The sequence below is a fragment of the Heloderma suspectum genome, chromosome 10 (genome assembly GCF_057233095.1).
Source record: "Heloderma suspectum isolate Gila_16-S chromosome 10, 16-S_ref, whole genome shotgun sequence".
NCBI classification, from domain to species: Eukaryota; Metazoa; Chordata; class Lepidosauria; order Squamata; family Helodermatidae; genus Heloderma; species Heloderma suspectum.
This window is the reverse complement of record NC_139467.1, coordinates 47109754-47135193: the sequence shown is the minus strand read 5'-3', so window position 1 is coordinate 47135193 and position 25440 is coordinate 47109754. Positions and strand designations below refer to the sequence as shown.

General features: G+C 44.8%; 1 protein-coding gene across 8 annotated transcripts in view; it reads left to right on the top strand.

Annotated features, from left to right (window-relative positions):
- Positions 1–25228, top strand: part of INPP5B (inositol polyphosphate-5-phosphatase B) — a 52136-nt gene extending 26908 nt beyond the window's left edge. For all 8 annotated transcript variants that reach the window (XM_084816241.1, XM_084816242.1, XM_084816245.1 and 5 more), the window contains 6 exons: positions 8391–8626; positions 8707–8820; positions 21203–21287; positions 24035–24162; positions 24302–24413; positions 24740–25228. In XM_084816241.1, the coding sequence (XP_084672367.1) occupies positions 8391–8626; positions 8707–8820; positions 21203–21287; positions 24035–24162; positions 24302–24413; positions 24740–24864 (800 nt within the window). In that variant the 3' untranslated portion in view covers positions 24865–25228. The remainder of the gene's footprint in view (positions 1–8390; positions 8627–8706; positions 8821–21202; positions 21288–24034; positions 24163–24301; positions 24414–24739) is intronic.
- The last annotated feature ends 212 nt before the right edge of the window (positions 25229–25440 follow it).

Here is a 25440-nt window from a genome sequence, read left to right as displayed (position 1 = left end):
TGGGCAGTGACGTGCGCCTCGAGAGCAGTAGGGTCGGTGGCACCCAGTTGATCCTGTCAGACCTTTGAGGCCTTCAATACCATTGATCCCAACCTGTTGGTAACTTGCCGGGGGGACCTGGTTGCTCTGGAATGTTCCGTTTGTTCCCAGAAGGCTGCAGCAGGAGGTGTTGGGTAACTGTTCACGCTGTGTGCTCCACGTAATGAGCCCCTGGCTCTCGGGGAACAGGTGTGTTCCCTTGAGGCCAAGGTGTCTGACCTGGGCAAGCTCAGAGAGGCGGAGAGGTTGGTGGATGAGACCTTCAGGGACCCGTTAGCTGTGTCCCACTCCCAGGGTGCCAGCTGCTCTGCTGTCGTGGAGAAGGCGGGTCTTGGGGAAGGAGGGCGTCATTCTGAGGAATAGGGAAACAATCCCTTCGAAGGGACCCATTCCGCAGAAGACGAACAAATAGCCTCTCGTGCCGAGGATGTGCCTCCGGGAGGAGGGGGGCTTGTGGTAGTGGGAGATTCAATCATTAGACACAGGGACAGCTGGGTTTGTGACGGGTGTGTAGACCGCATGGTGAATTGCCTGCCTGGTGCGAAGGTTGCGTATATCACATGCTGTCTAGGTAGCCCAGTAGATAGTGCTGGGCTGGAGTCAGTGGCTGTGGTCCATGTTGGTACCAACGATGTGGGAAAATGTAATTGTGGGATCCTGGAAGCCAAATTTCGGCTGCTAGGTAAGAGGCTGAAATCCAGGACCACCAAGGTGGCTTCCTCTGAAATGCTACCTGTTCCATGCACAGGACCAGCTACAGGTGATGCTGAGGAGTCTCAATGCATGGATGAGATGGTGGTGCAGGAAGGAGGGGTTCAGATTTGTTCGGCACCGGGGAACATTTTGGGATAAGCTGGGTTTGTGCAAGAGGGACGGGTTCCACTAGAACCAGAATGGAACCAGACTGCTGCTGCTAAACATGAAAAATGTGGCAGAGCAGCTTTTAAACTAAACCCTGAGGGAGAGCTGACAGGAGCTGGGAAGCATCCCGTTTGGGTTAAATCATCCCAAGGGGATGAAGATGAAAATGTTTTCGATTACCCAAATGTAGAAGGGGAGGAAATAGGCCATGAGTATATGGTAGAATGTGATAGCCTATCAAAGAGGCCATAACAAAAGATGCACGCGCTAGAGACATCTGGGGAGGGACACCATGTATAGGTCTTTCTGTGCACATGCTTGAAGCCTCCGAGCCAATGGGAAAGTTGGAGTGCTTGGTTTTAAAGGAGAACCTAGATATAGTAGGAATTAGGGAAACTAATTGGTGTAATGGGGGAGAACCAGTGGGACATGGTCATCTCTGCATGTAAACTTTACAGGAAGGACAGGGAACGGCATACTGGGGGAGGTGTTGCTCTGTACATCAAAGAAGGCATAGTGTCGAACATACTAGCACACCTAAATGGGGCAGTCTCCTCTACAGAAACACTGCGGGTGACAATTCCAGGCTCCAAAACTAATGTAGTGCTAGGAATGGGCTATCATCCACCAGACCAGAATGTTCCTGGTGACCTTGAGATGGAAAACGAAATCAAGGAGGCTTCCAAACGAGGAAGTGTTGTAAAAATGGGTGACTTCAGTTACCCCCATATTGACTGGATAAATGTGTATTCCAGTCACAACAAAGAGGTTAAACTTCTTGATGCCTTAAATCAGTGGTCCCCAACCTTTTTGGCACCAGGGACTGGTTTCGTGGAAGACAATTTTTCCACGGACCGGGGGGATGGTTAAATGTAAGTGCATTACATTTATTCTGTACTTTATTTCTATTATTATTACTCACCCCCCGAAATCCCCCCGGGACGGAACCTACCTGACGGCAGCTGGTCCAGGTCCATCCGCTGCTGTCCACGCACTGCGCCCGGACTGCAGACGCAAATGGCATCCGGCATAGCCGACGCCATTTGCATCCCTGTTCTTCAAGTAATAGGCTATGTAAATCTTTACATAGCCTATTACTGCAAAGAACAGGGATGCAAATGGTGCCCGCTACGCCATTTGCGTCCCTGTTCTTTGCAGTAATAGGCTATGTAAAGATTTATGTAGCCTATTATTTGAAGAACAGGGACACTCACCCACTGCTCACCTCCTGCTGTATGGTCCGGTTCCTAACAGGCCACAGACCGGGACCAGTCCATAGCCTGAGGGTTGGGGACCCCTGCCCTAAATGACTATGCCCTAGAACAGTTGGTCATGGAACCGACCAGAGGGGAAACGACCATGGATTTAATCCTAAATGGTGTCACCTAGGACCCAATGTGAAATGTAAATGTTGTTGAACCAATTGAAAACAGTGACCAGAGTGCTATCAGATTTAATATATATTTAAGTGGAAAATTGCCCAGGAAGTCCAACACAGTCACATTTGATTTCAAAAGAGGAAACTTCTCTAAAATTGAGGGAACCGGTGAAAAGGAATTTGAAAGGGGGAGTCAAGAGGCTTAAATCCCTTCAAAATGCTTAGAGGTTACTCAAAACCACAATAATAGAAACTCAGAAGCACCAAGCCCAGGAGGTCATCAGCATGGATAACGACCAGGGAAGCTATTAGAGAAAAGAGGGCTTCCTTCAGGAAATGTAAGTCTTGCCCAGGTGAGGAAAACAAAAGGGAGCACAAGCTTGCAGAATGGAGATGCAAGCACACAATAAGAGATGCAAAAAGGCATTTTGAAGAGCATATCACTAATAATATCTAGACCAACAATAAAAAATTATTTATATCAGAAAGAAGAGAACCAGCTAGGGAGGCAGTTGGACCATTAGATGACAACGGAGTTAAAGGAGGACTGAAGGAGATTGCAGAGAAGCTGAACAAATTCTTTGCTTTGGTCTTCACTGCAGAAGATATGGGACACATACTTGTGCCTGAACTGGTGTTTTCAGGAAGGGAGTCTGAGAAAATGAGGCAAATAGTGGTGACGAAGATGAAGTTCTCAGCCTTACTGACAAATTGAAAGTAAATAAATCACTGGGCCTAGACGATATCCATCCTAGAGTTCTTAAAGAACTCAAATATGAAATTGCTGATCTTCTGCCCAAAATATGCAACACGTCCCTAAGGCCAGCCTCTGTACCAGAGGACTGGAAGATGACCAATGTAACACCAATTTTCAAAAAGGGATCCCAGGGGATCCAGGAAATTACAGTCTGATTAGTTTAATGTCTGTTCTAGGTAAGGTGGTTGAAAGCATTAATAAAGATAAAATTAGTAACCATATAGAAGGACAGACCCTGCTGAAATAGAATCAACACAGCTTCTGCAAAGGTAGGTCCTGTCTCAAAGAACCTTTTAGAGTTCTTTGAGAGTGTCAATAAACATGTAGACAGGGGGTGATGTAGTAGACACAGTTGCTTGGACTTCCAAAAGGCTTTTGACAAAGTCCCTTGCCAAAGACTCCTGAGCAAATTTAGCAGTTGTGGAATAAGATGAGAGGTCCTCTTATGGATCAGTAAAGCTAAAGAACAGAAAACACAGAGTAGGAATACATGGTAAATTCTCGCAGTGGAGGGAAGTAAATAGTGGGGTCCCACAGAGATCTGTATTGGGACCAATGCTTTTCAACTTGTTCATACATGATCTGCAGTTAGGAATGAGCAGTGAAGTGGCCAGATTTGCCAGTGACACCAAATTATTTAAAGTGGTTAAAATGAAAAGGGATTCTGAGGAGCTCCAAAAGGATCTCTCCAAACTGGGAGAATGGGTATGCAAATGGAGAATGCAGTTCAGCATAAGCAAGTGTAAAGCGATGCACGCTGGGGCCAAAAATCCCAACTTCAAGTATAACCTGATGGGATCTGAGCTAGCGGTGACCAACCAAGAAAGAAATCTTGGGGTTGTGGTGGACAGCTCAATGAAGATGTCAACCCAGTGTGCGGCTGCTGTAAAAAAAAAAAAAAAGGCAAACTCCATATTAGGCATAATTAGAAAAGGAATTGAGAATAAAACTGCCAATATCATACTGCCTTTATACAGATCTATGGTGCGACCACACTTGGAATACTGTGTACAGATCTGGTAATCACACTTTAGAAAGATATTTTAGAGCAGGAAAAAGTGCAGAAATGGGTAACTAAAATGATCAAGGGGGTGGAGCATCTCCCCTATGAGAGAAGGTTGCAACAGCTGGGCCTGTTTAGCTTGGGAAAAGAGGGTAAGGGAAAACGTGGTAGAGGTGTACAAAATTATACATGTTGTGGAGAATATAGCAAGGCATTTTTCTCCCTCATAATAGGAGAACCCAGAGGGGTCAACGCATGAAGCTTATTGGTGGAAGGTTCAGGTTAGATGATAAAGCACCTTGAAAACAATGCAGTGATTACTCGAAGCCAACATGCATTTGTCAAGAGCAAATCCTGCCAGATGAATCTGATCTCATTTTTTTGATCAAGTAACCTCCCCTGTGGACTGTGGGAATGCTGTGGACATCATATACCTCGACTTCAGCAAAGCTTTCAACAACGTGCCCCATGCTATCCTGATGAGCAAACTAGCTCAAAGTGGGCTAGATGAAACAACGATCCGGTGGATCCACAGTTGGCTACAGAATCGGACTCAAAGAGTGCTTCTCAATGGGACCTTCTCAAACTGGGGAGCTGTAACGAGTGGGGTACCGCAGGGCTCAGTCCTGGGCCCAGTGCTCTTCCACATTTTTATTAATGACTTGGAGGAGGAGGTGCAGGGAATGCTGATCAAGTCTGCAGATGACACCAGATTCAGTGGGATAGCTAATACCCTGGAAGACAGAAATAAAATTCAAAGTGATCTCGAAAGACTGGAGCGCTGGGCAGAAAATAACAGAATGAAATGTAATAGGGATAAATGCCAAGTTCTGCACCTAGGAAAAAGAAACCAAATGCACAGTTACAAGATGGGGGAGACGTGGCTCAACAGCACTACAAGCGAGAAGGATCTTGGAATTGTAGATCACAAGCTGAATATGAGCCAACAATGTGATGTGGCTGCCAAAAAGGCAAATGCTATTTTGGGCTGCATTCATAGAAGCATCGCTTCCAAATCCCGGGAAGTACTAGTTCCCCTCTACTCAGCACTGGTTCAGCCTCATCTGAAGTACTGTGTCCAGTTCTGAGCACCGCACTTTAAGAAGGATGCAGACAAGCTGGAGAGGGTTCAGAGGAGGGCAACAAAGATGATCAGGGGACTGGAAACAAAGCCCTATGAAGAGAGACTGAAAGAACTGGGCATGTTTAGCCTTGAGAAGAGAAAACTAGGAGATATGATAACGCTTTTCAAGTACTTGAAAGGTTGTTACAGAGAATCATAGAATAGTAGGGTTGGAAGGGGCCTACAAGGCCATTGAGTCCAACCCCCTGCTCAATGCAGGAATCCAAGTCAGAGCATCCCTGACAGATGGCTGTCCAGCCTCGTCTTGAATTCCTCCAGTGTGGGACAGCCCACCACCTCCCTAGGTAATTGGTTCCATTGTTGTATTGCTGTAACAGTCAGGAAGCTTTTCCTGATGTTCAGCTGGAATCTGGCTTCCTATAACTTGAGCCCATTATTCCGTGTCCTGCACTCTGGGATGATCGAGAAGAGATCCTGGCCTTCTTCTCTGTGACAACTTTTCAAGTACTTGAAGAGCGCTATCATCTTCAAATTTGATCAGCATTCCCTGCACCTCCTCCTCCAAGTCATTAATAAAAAATGTTGAAGAGCCCTGGGCCCAGGACTGAGCCCTGTGGTACCCCACTCGTTACCTCTCTCCAGTTTGAGAAGATCCCATTGATAAGCACTCTTTGAGTCCGATTCTATAGCCAACTGTGGATCCACCAGACTGTTGTTTCATCTAGCCCACTTTGAGCTAGTTTGCTCCTCAGGATATCATGGAGCGCTTTGTCCAAAGCTTTGCTGAAGTCGACATATATGATGTCGACAGCATTCCCACAGTCCACAAGGGAGGTTACTTGATCAAAAAATGAGATCAGATTCGTCTGGCAGGATTTGTTCCTGACAAATGCATGTTGGCTTTGAGTAATCACTGCATTGTTTTCAAGGTGCTTCCAGATGGATTGCTTTATCATCTGCTCCAGAATTTTCCCAGGGATTGATGTCAGACTGACTGGTCCCAGGTTCTTCCTTTCTACCCCTTTTTGAAGATAGGAACAACATTAGCCCTCCTCCAGTCATCTGGCACTTCACCCGTCCTCCATGATTGCTCAAAGATAATAGACAGTGGTTCTGAGAGTTCTTCTGCCAGTTCCTTTATTACTCTAGGATGTAGTTCATCTGGCCCTGGAGATTCGAACTCATTCAAAGTAACGAGGGGTTCCTTGACTATATGCCTATAGATCTCAAGCTGCAATCCTGCCCCTTCAGCCTGTACTTTGCCTTTGTTAGGGGGGGTCATAGACCCTCTTCTGGGGGAAGACTGAGTCAAAGTAGGAATTGAGCACTTCTGCCTTTTCTTTGTCATCTCTTGTCATTTTGCCATCCTTATTTAATAGCTGAACCACCATTTCTTTCCTCTGCCTTTTACTATGCACGTAGCTGAAGAAAGCCTTTTTGTTGCTTTTAGCATCCCTCGCTAGCCTCAGCTCGTTCTCCGCTTTAGCCTTCCTGATGCCATCCCTGCAATTCTGTGCTACCTGCCTGTACTCTTCCTTTGTTGCTTGGCCTTCTTTCCACTTCCTATATGTGCCCTTTTTTGTTTTCAGGTAATCTCTAAGCTCTTTGTGAAGCCACATTGGCTTCTTCTGTTGTCTTCCATCTTTTCTTCTTCTTGGAATTGTTTGTAATTGTTCCTTAAGGATGTCCTTTTTTAAAAGCTCCCACCCATCTTGGACTCCTTTTCTCGTTAGAGTCACTTGCCATGGGACCTTTCTGATCATTGTTTTGAGTTTGTTAAAATCAGCTTTCCTAAAATCCAGGGTACACATTTGACTACACTCGGCTTTTGCTTCCCTTAGAAACAATAATTCAAGTATAACATGGTCGCTTTCCCCCAGAGTTCCTGTAACTGCTACTTTATCCACTAAGTCATCTCTGTTGGTTAGGATCAAGTCAAGGATAGCCAATCCTCTAGTTCCTTCCTCTACTTTCCGTAGGAGGAAGTTATCTGACACAAAAGTCAGGAATTTCCTGGAGGGGCCATGTTTTGCAGAATGTGTCTCCCAACAAATATCAGGGAAATTGAAGTCCCCCATTACTACTACATCATGCTTCCTTGAAGCATTGACAATTTGCTTTTCAAAAGTTTCATCCTCGTCTTCTCCTGGATTGGGTGACCAGTAGTAGACTCCGATCACCAGGTTCCTTTTATTCTTTGCTCCATTAATTTTGATCCAGATGCTCTCGATGGGGCTACCAAGCTCATCCTCCTGTATTTTTGTGCAGAGGGATGTATTTTTCACATACAGGGCAACCCCACCTCCCTTTCTGTTCCTCCTGTTCTTTTTGAACAAGATATCCTTCAGTTGCTGTATTCCAGTCATGACAGTCATTCCACCAAGTCTCAGTTACACCTATCAAATCATAATTTCCCTCTTGTATTAAGAGTTCAAGTTCATTCTTTTTGTTTCCCATACTCTGGGCATTAGTATATAGACATCGAAGACCATGTGCTTCACAGTCTGGCTTTCTTCTTACATGTTTCTGAAGACTATTATTGGGCACTATTAGAGCTGTTCTCTCTGTTGCGGTGCATGAGCCTACGTCCACTGTTACCCCCAACTTTACGTCTCCCTTCCCCATAGGATTCAGTTTAAAGCCCTCCTGATGAAGTTCTTCATGCTGTGGCCAAACACATTCTTCCCAGCCTTTGTGAGGTGCAACCCATCCCTTGCCAACAGTCCATCTTCTAGGAAGTATAGCCCGTGGTCCCACAATCCAAATCTCTCGCACCTGCACCACCTTCGTAGCCAGTCATTCACCGGGAATATTTTTCTTTCCCTTTCTGTCCCTCTTCTAATTACTGGAAGGATGGATGAGAAAACTATCTGGGCCCCAAAGTTCTTGAGTTTCCTTCCCAAAACTTCAAAGTCTGACGTGATTTCTTCGTAGCTCCGCTTGACGGTATCATTTGTTCCCACATGGATGAGAAGCTATGTGCTACCCCTGGTACCAGAAGCAGTGAGCCTGTGTACACCAATTGCTGGGGAACATGGGCAGGAGGGTGCTGTTGCACTTGTGTCCTGCTTGTGAGTTTCCCATCAACAGCTGGTTAGCCATTGTGTGAATGCTAGACTAGATGGACCTTTGGCCTGATCCAGCATGGCTTTTCTTATGTTCTGTCTGGGTCATTTCTTACAGAGTCCCATCATGTTCCCCCATCCCTCATGAGATTGTCTGAGAGTTTGAATTAGGTGTTGTCATAACGTCTGTCTTCTCCCTGAAGATGCTGTGGTGACAATTGAGTTGGAATTGTTTGTGAATAAATCAGCAGCAACAACCCTGAATTCTGGAGAGGACACCCTGGAGGACATCTTGGTGCTGCATCTCAATCATGGCAAGGATTACTTTTTGTCTGTATCAGGGAACTACTTGCCCAGCTGCTTTGGGTCCTCCATACAGACACTTAGTTACATGAGGGAGCCGATCCAAGACATGTTGCCAGAGGCCATCAGAGATCTGGTGAGTTTTACTGTCAGCTGGATTACTGCCCTTTGCCCCATGATGCCTTGCATTTAGAGCATAATCTTGCTCCCATTCAGACCCTGATGCCATTGTGGCCAGGAGATGATGCCTTCTGGGACAAGAAGCCATTGGACATCCCCAAGGAATTGTGGATGATGGTGGACCACCTCTATCACAATGCGTGCCAACAGGTTAGGATTCATTTGGGTCTGAACTTGCTTTCTTGTGCTTGGGTTAGGCATGGTACAATGGTATCTTTCTCAGTAGAGTTGGTGTCTAGCTCTGGCACCAGGTATAGGAGAGCTAAATAAGACTGGGGGAATGCTTCTGTCATGCTAAGCACTTGCAAACGTCCTGGCAAATGTGCTTTCAACACAGGAGCATTGCTAGGCACTCAAAAAATGTAATCCAGTCCCTCCATTATTCCCCCATAAAAATTTTGAGGTCCAGAGATTTTCTGTGCTGATATGTGATCTTGAGGTATTAGATTAACGTAATAACTTGGGTAAACATTCTCATTCTTGCACAGAACTTTTTTAGGTGCTATTTTCATAGTGGCAGACAGTTTTCTTTAGGTCACTAGTTTTCATCAATCACAGAAGTAACTGTCTTGTGTTTGATATAAAGTTATAGGTTTGGGGGATCAAGGAGTTCAAAGAATACATTATTTGAATTGTCAGAGTACTTCTTCCACCATTTTCCAAGATGTGCTGAATTGTCTCATTTTCTCGACAAATCAATATACAAATGTGATTTTGGCGTTAAACTATAGGCTTTTTGGATCGAGGAGGTCAACAATGGCATTCATTTTGATGGAAAGGCAGTCCTTCCACCATTGTAAAAATGTTGCCCAAACTTTTATCCCTACAATAGGCCACGTAATGTGAATGTGTAACTTGTATGGTCACTTTTTCATGATGTATGCTAAAAAATTATGAATTAGTAATGGTTTATTGTACCATTCATTAAAAAAAAGGAATGAGAGCTCCAACTGAATTGGGGGAGGGGGTGGCCTGAGTACTTCCAGCAGCTGTGTGGGCAGGAAGCTTCAGTCTGTTTCCCGCCTCCCAGCTGAGCAGAGCAAAGGAAGTTGCTCCAGCTGGTCCAGGGACTACAGAAGCAAGCAAGCTCCCAGAGAGTGAGTGGCCAGAGCAAGCGAACAGGGGGAGCAAACAGGAGTTGGCCAGGGGAGTTGCAGTGGTAGAAGAGACAAAGAAGAAAAAGGAGACAGAGGCAAAGAGGTAACTGGGCTGCAGGAAGCCCAGGGGGCCGTCCTTTTTCTTTCTGAGTGGCTGTGAGCTCACTGGGTGGTAGAAGAGACAAAGGAGACAGAGGCAAAGAGATAAGTGGGCTGCAGGATGCCCAGGGAGCGGTCCTTTATCCTCCTGAGTGGCTGTGAACTCACCAGGTGCTCCTGAGAGCTCCAACTGAATTGGGGTGTGTGGCCGGAGTACTCCCAGCAGCTGTGGGCAGGAAGCTTCAGTCTGTTTCCTGCCTCCCAGCTGAGCATAGCAGAGGAAGCTGCTCCAGCTGGTCCAGGGACTACAGAAGCAAGCAAGCTCCCAGAGAGTGAGCGATCAGAGCGAGTGAACAGGGGGAGCAAACGAGTTGGCCAGGGGAGGTCAAGGGGGAGGCCCCCAACATTTTTTAAAATTATTTTTCTTGTAACACACGCTTCCACACCAGTGGTACTCTGCTTTTAACCTCTAGTGAGTAGAGGACCAGGCACAGGCTAGTCCAGAACAATCAGAAAGCTAGACACAAAAAGGGAAAAGAGGTTATGGAAGGACAAGACTCTCCAGTGGTGGTGACCTGCAAGGTGTGTGCAATGTTTGCTTTCTTGCCTGAGAATAACATGGCCTAAACGTGCAACAAGTGCAAGTCGATCACGCTGCTGGAAGGAAAAGTAAGAGGACTGGAGCGACGACTGTCAACCCTCCGGGGAATAAGAGAACACAAAGAGTTCTTGGACAGAATGGTAGAACTACAGAAGCAAAGGGAAGACCAGAAGCTTGAAGAGCAACCGTAAGCTGAGGTAGAAGTGGGAAATGCTGAGGTGAGGAAAAATGGAGTAGAGGATACTCCTTGGAAAAGGGTGACACTTAGGAGAAGAAGAACTAGACGCCACTCTGCACCAGTGGAAGCAGTGGAGCTGTGGAACCAATTCCTGGTACTTGAGGATGAGACTGGAGGACAACTTTCAGAGGAAGAATTACAGGGGAACCTACATGAGGGTGAGCAAGAGGCTGAAGGTCAGTCAAGCAGAGGCGATGAAACCCAGGCCTACAGCAAGAAGAGTAGTAGTAGTGGGAGACTCCTTGCTACATGGGATTGAGACCCAAGTATGTTGCGAACATCCATGGACTCGCCAGGTATGCTGTCTCCAGGAGGACGGATTAGAGACGTGACTGAAAGGTTGCCTGCACTCATAAAGCCCACTGACAGATATCCCTTTCTTCTCATCCATGTGGGAACAAATGATACCGTCAAGCAGAGCTACGAAGAAATCACGTCAGACTTTGAAGTTTTGGGAAGGAAACTCAAGAACTTTGGGGCCCAGATAGTTTTCTCATCCATCCTTCCAGTAATTAGAAGAGGGACAGAAAGGGAAAGAAAAATATTCCCGGTGAATGACTGGCTACGAAGGTGGTGCAGGTGCGAGAGATTTGGATTGTGGGACCACGGGCTATACTTCCTAGAAGATGGACTGTTGGCAAGGGATGGGTTGCACCTCACAAAGGCTGGGAAGAATGTGTTTGGCCACAGCATGAAGAACTTCATCAGGAGGGCTTTAAACTGAATCCTATGGGGAAGGGAGACGTAAAGTTGGGGGTAACAGTGGACGTAGGCTCATGCACCGCAACAGAGAGAACAGCTCTAATAGTGCCCAATAATAGTCTTCAGAAACATGTAAGAAGAAAGCCAGACTGTGAAGCACATGGTCTTCGATGTCTATATACTAATGCCCAGAGTATGGGAAACAAAAAGAATGAACTTGAACTCTTAATACAAGAGGGAAATTATGATTTGATAGGTGTAACTGAGACTTGGTGGAATGACTGTCATGACTGGAATACAGCAACTGAAGGATATCTTGTTCAAAAAGAACAGGAGGAACAGAAAGGGAGGTGGGGTTGCCCTGTATGTGAAAAATACATCCCTCTGCACAAAAATACAGGAGGATGAGCTTGGTAGCCCCATCGAGAGCATCTGGATCAAAATTAATGGAGCAAAGAATAAAAGGAACCTGGTGATCGGAGTCTACTACTGGTCACCCAATCCAGGAGAAGACGAGGATGAAACTTTTGAAAAGCAAATTGTCAATGCTTCAAGGAAGCATGATGTAGTAGTAATGGGGGACTTCAATTTCCCTGATATTTGTTGGGAGACACATTCTGCAAAACATGGCCCCTCCAGGAAATTCCTGACTTTTGTGTCAGATAACTTCCTCCTACGGAAAGTAGAGGAAGGAACTAGAGGATTGGCTATCCTTGACTTGATCCTAACCAACAGAGATGACTTAGTGGATAAAGTAGCAGTTACAGGAACTCTGGGGGAAAGCGACCATGTTATACTTGAATTATTGTTTCTAAGGGAAGCAAAAGCCGAGTGTAGTCAAATGTGTACCCTGGATTTTAGGAAAGCTGATTTTAACAAACTCAAAACAATGATCAGAAAGGTCCCATGGCAAGTGACTCTAACGAGAAAAGGAGTCCAAGATGGGTGGGAGCTTTTAAAAAAGGACATCCTTAAGGAACAATTACAAACAATTCCAAGAAGAAGAAAAGATGGAAGACAACAGAAGAAGCCAATGTGGCTTCACAAAGAGCTTAGAGATTACCTGAAAACAAAAAAGGGCACATATAGGAAGTGGAAAGAAGGCCAAGCAACAAAGGAAGAGTACAGGCAGGTAGCACAGAATTGCAGGGATGGCATCAGGAAGGCTAAAGCGGAGAACGAGCTGAGGCTAGCGAGGGATGCTAAAAGCAACAAAAAGGCTTTCTTCAGCTACGTGCATAGTAAAAGGCAGAGGAAAGAAATGGTGGTTCAGCTATTAAATAAGGATGGCAAAATGACAAGAGATGACAAAGAAAAGGCAGAAGTGCTCAATTCCTACTTTGACTCAGTCTTCCCCCAGAAGAGGGTCTATGACCCCCCCTAACAAAGGCAAAGTACAGGCTGAAGGGGCAGGATTGCAGCTTGAGATCTATAGGCATATAGTCAAGGAACCCCTCGTTACTTTGAATGAGTTCGAATCTCCAGGGCCAGATGAACTACATCCTAGAGTAATAAAGGAACTGGCAGAAGAACTCTCAGAACCACTGTCTATTATCTTTGAGCAATCATGGAGGACGGGTGAAGTGCCAGATGACTGGAGGAGGGCTAATGTTGTTCCTATCTTCAAAAAGGGGTAGAAAGGAAGAACCTGGGACCAGTCAGTCTGACATCAATCCCTGGGAAAATTCTGGAGCAGATGATAAAGCAATCCATCTGGAAGCACCTTGAAAACAATGCAGTGATTACTCAAAGCCAACATGCATTTGTCAGGAACAAATCCTGCCAGACGAATCTGATCTCATTTTTTGATCAAGTAACCTCCCTTGTGGACTGTGGGAATGCTGTCGACATCATATATGTCGACTTCAGCAAAGCTTTGGACAAAGTGCTCCATGATATCCTGAGGAGCAAACTAGCTCAAAGTGGGCTAGATGAAACAACAGTCTGGTGGATCCACAGTTGGCTACAGAATCGGACTCAAAGAGTGCTTATCAATGGGATCTTCTCAAACTGGAGAGAGGTAACGAGTGGGGTACCACAGGGCTCAGTCCTGGGCCCAGGGCTCTTCAACATTTGTATTAATGACTTGGAGGAGGAGGTGCAGGGAATGCTGGTCAAATTTGCAGATGGCACCAAATTGGGCAGAATAGCTAATACTTTGGAAGACAGAAACAACATTCAAAGTGATATTGAAAGACTGGAGTGCTGGGCAGAAAACAACAGAATGAAATTGAATAGGGATAAATGCCAAGTTTTGCACCTAGGAAAGAGAAACCAAATGCACAGTTACAAGATGGGGGAGACGTGGCTCAACAGTACTACAAGCGAGAAGGATCTTGGAATTGTTGTAGATCCCAAGCTGAATATGAGCCAACAATGTGATGTGGCTGTAAAAAAGGGAAATGTTCTTTTGGGCTGCATTAATAGAAGCATAGCTTCCAAATCCCGGGAAGTACTAATTCCCCTCAACTCAGCACTGTCTAGGCCTCATCTGGAGTACTGTGTCCAGTTCTGGGCACCACACTTTAAAAAGGATGCAGACAAACTGGAGAGGGTTCAGAAGAGGGCAACAAAGATGATCAGGGGACTGGAAACAAAGCCCTATGAAGAGAGACTAAAGGAACTCGGCATGTTTAGCCTTGATAAGAGAAGACTGAGGGGAGATAGGATAGCACTCTTCAAGTACTTGAAAGGTTGTCACAGAGAGGAAGGCCAGGATCTCTTCTCGATCATCCCAGAGTGCAGGACACGGAATCATGGGCTCAAGTGACAGGAAGCCAGATTACGGCTGAACATCAGGAAAAACTTCCTGACTGTTAGAGCAAGACGACAATGGAACCAATTACCTAGGTAGGTGGTGGGTTCTCCCACACTGGAGGCATTCGAGACGAGGCTGGACAGCCACCTGTCAGGGATGCTCTGACTTGGATTCCTGCATTGAGCAGGGGGTTGGACTCCATGGCCTTGTAGGCCCCTTCCAACCCTACTATTCTATGATTCTATGAATGAAATCTGAGTATATTTTATTCTGTATACTCATCAGCTACTGTTACTGGTTCACATTTTTTACCTTTTTTTCTCAGTATGTATCTAAAGGCTTACTTAAACATAAAAAACCCACATTTATACAAAACTATTAAAGCATTTCAACATAAGCATTTTTGCTTCCCCCCCCCCCGAAACATTTACAAAAATGCATGTATTTGACCACTGTTTCGACATGGACATCTCATTATACCACAAACCTTACAGTTACATACACGTAAAAGGTAATTTGTTAGGAAGTTCAAGAACATTTTTGGTCTTAGGACATCATCATCATTTTTCCAACCATAATCACATGGGTATACTTTTGGACGAACACTCGCTAAGAGGCATGCACATCTTACCAGATAAAATGCTCTTGTGATATGCCCTCTTATAGAGCATGAAATGGGCGGAAGCTCACTGATTGGTACAGGTCTTCTATACTCACTGAAACGCAGACTGGCAAAAGTGTCACATTTTCAGTGAGGTTTCCAGACATGTAGAAGGTACTTCTCCACTTCCTCAAAATGACATTCATTGGGTGTTTCCTCAACTTCAGTGAGATATTTTGTTGGTTCAGCAGTTAGAACTTGAACGTTGGTCTCGATTTTGTTCATTTTGTCATCTCCTGTTAGAATATGATCCTTTATGACCACTTGATATCTGTGGACCTAGCTTTTTGAAGAGTACATGAACTGGAATGAAGTGACAATTTTTCCTTGTTCCAAAACATACCGATAATGGAGACATACCTTTGTAAACCCAATTGGACATAAACCAAAGAAGCAAGACGATGACATTAGTATCATTCGAAAGCACAACAACTCTCTCTGTACCATTGCTAACTGCCCAGTCTACATGTGGAACAATTCTAAGGTCAGCCTCTTCCAATATATTCTTTAGTTGTTCAAGAACATGACTCCCTTCTCTTGTGAATAGAACTGCAGGTTCCAGCTCATCATCAACGACTGAAGCGCTAGATATCCATGGAAATACGGCTTTTCCTGCTTCCTCTTGCAATCTTGTTCATGCCAGCTCCTGCAAACTTTTCTTGTTTGAGGTAGATGACCAGAATTTTTCAAGTTGAACAGGTGTTGGTGTATTGTTTTTGATTTCAGCCAGAATTACTGTACCACTGGTAGATTCTCTTCTTATCCTCTCACATTCTTTTACTGACAGCTGCAAATAGCTGCCGAAAACAAAATGAAGTTCTAGAGGAGAACAGATACACGTTGATCCTTTGACTATGTTATTAACAACTTCTCCAAAGCTTTTCATTGCTGACATCTTAACCATTCATGCTTGGGACATAAAGTTGACTACAGCAGTGGCTTTCAGTGGTGAATATGCATTGAATTCCAAATCCTCAGGGGAACAATTCTTCTCGAGCTGTGCTGTGAGAATGTGTTTTGCTGGTTTTGTAGGTGCATCACCATCAAACAGCATGTTTGTTGGCTGTACATCATGCTCCATAATTTTCTCTGTTGATTCTCCCTTTCTTTCGCAATCTCTGTATCTCTGTGTGCTTGAGAAATTAATTTCTTAGTTATAAGTTTGGGTGTGGCAAGCTCTGGGATGCTTTTTGTAGCAAAAGTTGGTAGCTTTACTTTCAAGATTGCATCTGACAGCTTTTTATTTTTTAATGTAAATCTCTCCTGTGTGAGGTGCTGATAAAGGTCTGAACCATGTCTGAAGAAATCAAGAAGTCTATCCCTTATAATATCCAGGTATTGTTTTGTTACAAAGTTGCACTGACTCAGTTACTTCATATGGATTTCCATGCTGTCATATGAACACTATGAGTTGTGCAATATTTTCATCAAAATGCTCAACTTTTTTGCCCAGAAGATCATGATGGTGTACAGTATCACGTTGATCCACTAAATCAGAATGGGTAAGCTCTTGAAACAAATTGCATATCATCAAAACCTTGTGGTACGCTAACTGCCACTCAGCAATGTAATTACCTCTTCGAGTTTGCCCGACAACACCTTCTGAACTTTTCTGGGACCTTTTAATGGTTTGTTCCAACTTGATATCAGGTGCTACAGCATTGAACCTCTCCTCTTTATCCTTCACAACAAAATGTCCTTCAGTTAATTTTTGGTAAAGGAAGGGGTTCTCATGGTCCAGTTTCCTTACTCTCTCCAGGTAACAGCTGCTGTACCATAGGTAATTGATGCAGTCAGATTCATGAAAAACAGAAAGTAAAGACTCAACCATTTTAACATGTAGATTCCAGTTACCATCCCGATCAGCAACAATCAAGTTTTTCACTAGTGAAACTATCTTGAGGAAGATTTCCCAGTACCTACACAGTTCAGATTTCTCTCCACATTCTTTAACAAAAGCTTCAAACTTGGTTTTCAGATATTCAACCTTCCCACTTAGTTCATCAACATTTTGTAAGCTTGCGGGGGGGGGGTGTCTCTTAGGTCTGTAGCAGCCATATCGGGGGTCAGACTAAGTAGCCTCATGCAGCCTCATGCTTCATGTTCTTGCTGAGCTCTTGCTCTCTGAAATATATGTTTGTAAGCTGACGAGACAAGAATTTCTTGTCAACAAAGGCTAAGGTCATAGAATTGTATGTCTTGTTCTCTGCTGTTCTCTTCTGTTCTCTGCTTATCATGGCTACCCTATAACCCATTTATTGTATTATAAACAATGGTGCTAGGAGAAGAAATGTTGAGGACTGCAACCCCACATGGGAGGGAGAAGAGGAGCCGTTTCCTATGTGTCACAATATCTATAAAAACAATGTGCTGATGTAAATCGGGCCTTCTGGCTCTTTGGAAGTGATTCCAGCCTTAAGCCTGCGCGTTAAATAAACTCTTTTTCCTTCACTCCGTGGTCTCTCTGACTCTGGGTTCTGCAACAGGTCAAGTACATTCTGTACCTTATTAACCTCTTGAATGACATCCACAAACACTGATTTGTCCTCTTTGCACCAAAAAGCATTCCACTGTAGTGTTTGTATTGCTTCTGATATTATTATACCTTGGAAAGACCAAACATAACGAGTTCCATTCAGTACTGACTAGATAGTTTTACTGCCAAAAATTTCTGCTTCAATAAGGGCATCATCCATGCCACTTCCACTGATGTATTTTCCTGCACACCTTAATGCTACTTTTGTCATATGGAACATGCACATCATAGGATACAGATCAGTGAATTCTTCTGAATGAGACAGAAAAAAGCTACAATATGAAAAACCTCTTTGTCACAGAAAACTAGTAGGACAGGCTGGTCTTCAAGTTGGACACATACATTTTGAAAGGTATTTTTTAGCTTTATACACAGTTGCATAGTCGGTAACTGGATGTGGTATCACTGGCAAGAAACCAACCCTTGACAAACTATATCCTTGGAGATTGTGGCATGAATTCCACACCATGTAGGAACTTTCTTTTTTTCTACATGTGGCAGTCCACGCCTAAGAAGCATTATGAGAAAATCATTTGTAGCTGCCTTTGCAACAACATCACCAGAAGACATGATATCCATATCATCTGAGACAATGAAAGCCTCTGGAAGACTAGGTCAAATGACTGGCCTGTTTTTTACCTTCTGGCATGGCAGGTCTGAAATAAGTTTGCAGCTCTGAAATGTCATCGAAACTATCATCTGATTCATTTTCTTCTGAGAAATATTTACATTGTAATAATTTCGATTTGCTAATGTTAAAGACAGATGAAAAAAATGTGAGGAAGACATTGTTGATTCCCATGACTCCTTGAGCTCAGATTCATCACATAGCCTATCATGTAATTTAAAATCCACATCTTGCAATGCTTTCCATAATATCGATCCTGCAGTGCTAACAGCCTCTTGCGATCTTATTTTGGCAGCCAGAACTTCAGGAGTAATTTTATTTGAAAAACAATTAACGGTTCATTTAGTCGTTTTGAGCAACACACTCACTAGATTCGATTCTATGTTCTCACAAGAAAAATTTTAACTTCATTGTTGTAAATCAAGGTTGTGTCATCAATATTTATCATCAGTTCTTTTATTTCTGCTAGAGTTAAACCATACTGAGCATTTAGAAGTAGCTCTAAAATGTCATTTGCCTTCTGGAAGAGCTGATACTTGGTTGGTGGCTGGCAGTCATGATGCTCCTTCAGGCTTTTCTCATATCTTGTTAGATATGCATGTGTACAGTTAGGATGAGCATATAAATCTGCTCTAATGCATGGCTGTCACTATTAAGATCAGCCACTCAGTCAAAAACTTCATCCTTAAAAAAACTTGCAGCTAGAAACATATTTTATGTTGTTATGTTATGTTGTTATGTTAGCTGCTAGAAACGTATTTGCTCGATCAGAAGTACTGATTCTGTATTTTGTCCTTTCGTTGTTTGCTCTAACAAAGCCACATATAATGCAGCTGACATTGTCTGGTGTCCCCTGACTTGACAGTGAACAGTATTGGATGACTGTTGAGATAACTCTTCCTCAGTACTCATTTCAGTAACTTCTGTTTTGCCATCTGCAATTTTTCCAAGTGATTTTTCCATGGTGCATCTGTTATAGCACTTATTGTTACACTAGTACACTATTTGTTCTTCTGCATTCATCATTTTCAAATGTTTTTGCACTATGTCTTCCCATATTTCGGCTGCATCCTGAACTCTCTTTTGTCCATATTTGGTAGAAGTTATATTTTCTTTGGAGTCTTTTTGACATATAATGCACTTTCTCTTGTCAAAGTAGTTCTCAGATGTTTGTTGCAACAGAACACCACGGGCCACTGTGCTCATTCCAGCCATTTCAGTCATAGTTCTGTATTTTTCATTTCACCAAACCTGAAAAGAGAAAAACCTATTAAATATGATTGCATATATCAATACAGGTATGGGTGCCATTTTTCAAAATGGCAGAAAGACTGCCTTTCCATCAAAATTAATGCCACTGTTGACTTCTGCGACCCAAAAAAACTATAGTTTAAAGCCAAAATCACGTTTGTACATTGATTTGTCAAGAAAATGAGACAACATTTCAGCGCCTTCTTGGAAAATGGTGGAAGGAGTACTCCGATGATTCAAATAATGTATTCTTTGAACTCCTTGGCCCCCGAAACCTATAACTTGATACCAAACACAAGATAGTTACTTCTGTGGTTGATGAAAACTAAAGAAAATTGTCTGCCATTTTGAAAATAGCACCTAAAAATGTTTTGTGCAATAATCAGAATTTTTACCCAAGTTATTATGTTAACCCAATACTCAAGACCACATATCAGCACAGAAAATCTCTGGACCTCAAAATTTTCACGGGGTATTATGTGGGGACAGGGTCATTTGGGGCCCAGGCCATTGGGCACAAGTCTGCATAAAATGTACATATGCTAATATGTACCTATATGTGCAAATTTAGAAATAATTACTATGACTTTTTTAGGTCTCACAGAAGGGAAAGCCAGCCAATTAATTTCCCATCCAAATCATGCCCCCCCAAAAGCTTCCTTTGGCACCAATGGATGGTTTTCCCCTTAAATTTCTGTGTGTGTGTGTGTGTGTGAGAGAGAGAGAGAGAGAGAGATGGGGGGACATAATGCAAAGGGAGGGGAGGGTTGACCTAGCCTCCCAAACTGTAACCCCCTGGAAATCATCCCTTTCCTAAGGGTGGGGTGGGGGCTTGCAATGAAACCTTCCCTCAGCTATGATCCCTCCCTGACCCCCCCCCCCCGGCAATTGAGCTTAGAAATACTTTCTAGGGGCCCCAGTGGATGCTCAGTGCTCTTGGAAATAAAGTTGCCCCCGCTTCACCACCACAGCTCAGTCTGTGTCCAGGCATTTTCTTGTGCTAGGTAGCCTGGCTGTGTTGAACATGTGTGTGTGTGTGTGCATCTCTACACCAGCCTAAAATCCTGCATTTAAGATTTCTGCTTTCTGCTTCCGTTTTAAATGCAGGATCAGAACTGACTCCCTTTATACGTGCTTCCTTTCCCCCCTCCCCTTCCCCCATCCTTCTCCCCGTATCTGAGGGCTCCTTCACACTGGACTTTTATCCTGTGATTCAGATTGCTCCTTCATGGGAGTGTGCGGGCTCTTTGCATGATGCCGTGACCCTGCCGTGACCCTCCAGGGTGTCTCGTGCACTAAGCGCCCGTTGTTCATTTTTAAAAAGATCGCAGATCATGAGCTATCAAGTTACCCTGTAGTGTTCCGCTTCAGTTCCCTCTGTCAAAAGAGTTAAAGTGGCTAGAAGAGGAGCGAGGTCAATGGTAGACAATGGAAGACTCAGCTACGGGGGGGGGGGGGAGGAAGCGCATGAAAAATGGAGTCGTCGTGATCCTGCATTTAAAATGGAAGCGGAAATCCCCGTTTTAAATGTAGGATTTTGTAGAGATGCTCTATGTCTTCCATTGTCTTTCATTTACCTCGCTCCTCTTCTTGCTGCTTTTCCTCTTTTCACGGAGGGAACTCAAGCTGAACGCAAGGGGGTAATTTGGGAGCTGATTATCTGCGACCTATTTAAAAATGGAACAAAGGGCATTTAGTGCAGCAGGGTCATGGCAGGGTCATGGCGTAGTGTAAAGAACCCGCAAATTTCTGTGAAACGGCCATCTCAATCACAGGATAAAAGCTCAGTGTGAAGGAGCCGTGTGTGTGTGTGTGTGTGTGTGTGAGAGAGAGAGAGAGAGAGAATGTGTGCAAGTGAGTGTGTGTTTGAGAGCATTCCTGGATGTGAACACAAGAGATGTGTTTTCCACAGATCTTTTCTTGCTTGCTTCTCACTGTTATGCTGCTGTCCCTGTTTGCAGGAAGACCTGTTCCAGCAGCCAGGCCTGACAGCTGAGTTTGAAGAGATCCGCGATTGTCTGGATACAGGGATGCTGGATACACTCGGTATCCTTTGAAGCCAGGTGTTTGGAAGGGCTGCTGTGCTTCCATGCTGCTGAGAAATGCCCCTTGCCCTTCTCCCTAGCAGAGCCCCCGATCCTCCCCACAGGGGTGCTGCTTGCCCCCACGGCCTCTTGCCGTTAGAGCTGCTGCTTGGAAGGGAGAAGACCATGCCGTCTAATGTTCCTTCTTCTGTGATGGGTGGGAAGCTCACGGCCACCTTTACAAGGGCCAGCTTCTGTGGTGAACAAGACAACGGCTGGAGATGATCTTGCTTATTTACAAATGCAAATCATCCCTGGTTGATCTGTAAATGCAGAAATGACCCGGGCAGTTGATGCAATTGCTGCTGAGCACTTTCTCTGCAGTAGAGCTTATATGGCTCCATGGTATACCCTGGAGCTGAGAGCAATGAAACACAATAGGAAAAGGCTTGAGTTCAGATGGAGGAAAACTCCCAGCGGATATAATTGAATGTTGGTGAATGCCTATACTAAAGTATATTCAGGGGCAGTAAAGGTGGCAAAAAAACCAATATTTCACTGCCTCTATTGAAACCTCTGTGTGTTGCCCAGCAGAGCTTTCAGGGTTGTCCAGGACTTCTTTCATGCTGTCCCTAAGGACCGCCCAGAGAGCTTCAGCTATTGGGAGGTATAGAAAAGTAATAAATAAATAAGGACATCCATCAGAGGCCCACTGTGATGTTTGCTAGAGACTTCCAAGATAAAATATATTGCATCTGTCAGGACTTGGACTCCAGTGTTACAGCCTTGTCCAGCCTTGGATGTCTTTCAGCTGGTACAGCTCAAGGATGTTGATTAGGTGCTTGGACAGCTTTGGGCATCCACTTCCATATTGGATCCTTGCCCTTGGCTTATAAAAATCAACAGGGAGGGAATGACCAGCTGGGCAAGATAGGTGATTAATGCCTCCTTGCAAGAGGGAGTGGTCCTGAGCCAGCTGACAGAGGCAAGACTACTCCTGAAGAAATATTCCCTGGACCCAGAAGATCTTAACAACTATAGGCCAGTGGCAAATGTTTCTTTCCTGGGCAAGGTCCTTGAGCAGGTGGTTGCCAACTACCTCCAGATGCTTTTGGATGAGACCAATTATCTGGATCCATTTCAGGGTTCAGGCCTGGTTTTGGCATGGAAACAGCCTTGGTCACCCGGTATGATGACTTACGTAGGGAGAGAGATGGGAGGAGTGTGACCCTGTTGATTCTCCTTGATCTGTCTGTCAGCAGATCAAGGAGACCATGGTATCCTTCTGGGGCAACTGTCTGAGCTGGGAGTGGGTGCTATTGTATTGTAGTTGTTTCACTCCTACTTGGAAGGTCAGCTCCAGAAGGTGGTGCCTGGGGAATATTGCTCAGCCCCATGGATTCTCCAGTATGGGGTTCCACCAGGGTCTGTTTTGTCCCCCATTTTATTCAGCATCTACATGAAACCATTAAGTGTGGTCATCTGGAGTTCTGAGTGTGTTGCCATCAGTGTGCTGATGACATGCAGTCCTACCTCTCTTTTCATCAGGTGAGGCTGTGGATGGGCTAGTTCAGTGCCTGGCTGCAACAATGAACTGGATGAGGGCTAATAAACTGAAGCTCAATCCAGACAAGACTGAGATACTGTTAGTGTTTGGTTCTTCTGACTGGATGGAAGGTGTTCATCCCGTTCTGCATGGGGTTGCACTCCCCTTGAAGGAGTAGGTTTGTAGCTTGGGGGTCCTCCTGGAATTATCTCTGTCACTTGAGGCTCAGGTGGCCTCCGTGGCATGAAGTGCCTAATACCAGCTTCAGCTGGTAACCCAGGTACACCCCTATCCAGACAGGGATAACCTGGCTTCAGTAATCTATGCTCTGGTGACCTCCAAGTTAGATTACTGCAATGTGCTCTACATGGGGCTGCCCTTGAAGTCTCTTCAGAAGCTGCAGCTTGTGCAAAATGCAGCAGCCAGATTAATAACAGGGACCAGAAGATCTGAGCATACAACACCCATTCTCTCCTCCTTGCATTGGCTGCCTCTGTGTTTCCAAGCCCGATTCAAGGTGCTGGTTTTGACCTTGCACAGCTTGGGACCACAATACTTGACACTCTCCTGACATGAATCTACCTGGACACTATGATCAGCACCTGAGGCCTTCCTCCAAGGGAGGCTTGGAAGGGGACAACAAGGGAGAGGGCCTTCTCGGTGGTGCCCCCCCCCCGATTATGGAATGCTCTCCCCACTGTGGTTTGCCTGACGCCGACACTGTCATCTTCTCAGCACCAGTTGAGATTGCCCTCTGCTCCCTGGAATATGATAGGACATTTATGTGTTGTTTTTATCAGGTGCAGTATTTTATTGAAACTGTTTTAGCTGTTTAAGTTGTTTTAAATTTTTATGTTAAAGGTTCTATATTATGTTTTTATTACCTTGTATTGTCATATGCAATTTTTGTGAACTGCCCAGAGAGCATTGGGTATTGGGCAGTATAGAGATGAAATAACTTGTTATTAACAATAGGCTTATTGCTATAGTTAATTGTCCGACAGTGTTTTCCCATTCTACTGATGGGCTGGCAGGTTCTGCAGATGTCTCCACTTGTCCCAAGCAAGCCTGGTGCTCCAGGCTGGGGCCTTCCAATGTGGGCTGTGAAGGAGGGGTCCTGGTGTGAGGGTGGGGCTTTTCCGGAAGCTCAGCATGCATTGCACATAGTTGGAACTGGTGGTCCCAGTTTGGCTCTTGCCTTTTCTTTAACTGCTCCTGGCCAGTTGGCAGCAACCATTCTGTGGCCGAAGCTCTTCTCCTGTTCTTGGAGAGCCTTCCTGAGCCGGTCATCTGCTACAAGCTGTATGACAGCAGCTTGGAGCATGCTGACAGCTACGTGCTGAGCAGTCAGGTGAGGCCGCCCTTGGGGAGAGGCTGGTCCCTAGAATTGGGGGCCCACATGCTCCCACGTAGGATGGAGCAGCGTGCTCTCCACTCATTGCTGCCTGGCACCTTCGTGAGCAACAGACATCCTCTTCCATTGCTCGCAGGTGGTCTCCATGCTGCCCAAGTGTCATAAGAATGTCTTCAGTTACCTTATGGCATTTCTGCGAGAACTGCTGCAACATTCTGGGAAAAATCACTTGGATGTGAATATTCTTGGTAAGGAAAACTGAGCCACCATCTGGATGGTGGTATCATCTGGGCTTGGGGTGAGGTGGGAGAGTGAATCGGGATATGCATGGGGTGGTCCTTTTGGTGTGGTGACCTGTTTGGCATGCATCCCAACTGAGTAGTGGGTGTGCTGCTCCTTGAGCAGGGGCTGAACCAGAAGTTGATGAGCTGACCTCTCCACTGTGGTGCCCTGAAGCACACAGGCCACCTTGCCCCCAAAAGGTCCGCTGGAGGAGAGTGACCCTCAAGAGAGCGCTCCCAGCAGGGAAATTGTATATGAAGCACTAACTGGCTTTCTCATGTTTCCTCTACAGCTAGTCTATTTGGGGGTGTCTTGCTGCGTCCCCCTCCTAGCCGCCCCAAGCCGGGCATTGCAGAGAAGCAGAAGGCGCAGCAGTTCATCCAGCAATTCCTTTTGCGGGAAGGGAGCATGCTGTGAAGACTGGGTGTTCATCCTTTTGTAGGGAGGATGTCTGTAAAGATAATTTTGTATGGTCAGAGTATTATACATCTTAACAGTATTTTAAAGCATTTTGATGTAAAGGCAAGCACAAGCGTTTTAGTTCTGGAACACAAGACAGATAAAAAGAACCAGCAGCCACAATAATACCAGTGTTGTAAACCCTATTCAATCTTCTGGTGAGTTTTTATATTAAACTAGTGACTGATCTGCAGGCTGTTATCTCTTGATTTTGGTATGTCACATGTTTTGATAAAGCACACGTTATTTTCTATTGTCATCTTTACACTTTGAAAACCTAAATCAGTTACTTGTATTTTGTAATTAAACATTTTTAAAATCATTACGCTTATCATATGTCATCCCTCCAGAAATGCCCAGGATGGGGTGGGGCATTTTTCATATTTGTTGTGGGTCAGCCCTTTAGGCCCTGCAAGCATCAGCAGAGGTCTCCAATTTGAGCAGTTACAAGGTGGGAAATTTTACAACCCCCAGTAAGAAACAGTAATATATGAATTATGTCTCCCCCCGCCCCTCCCAAGCCCTGTACCTTTT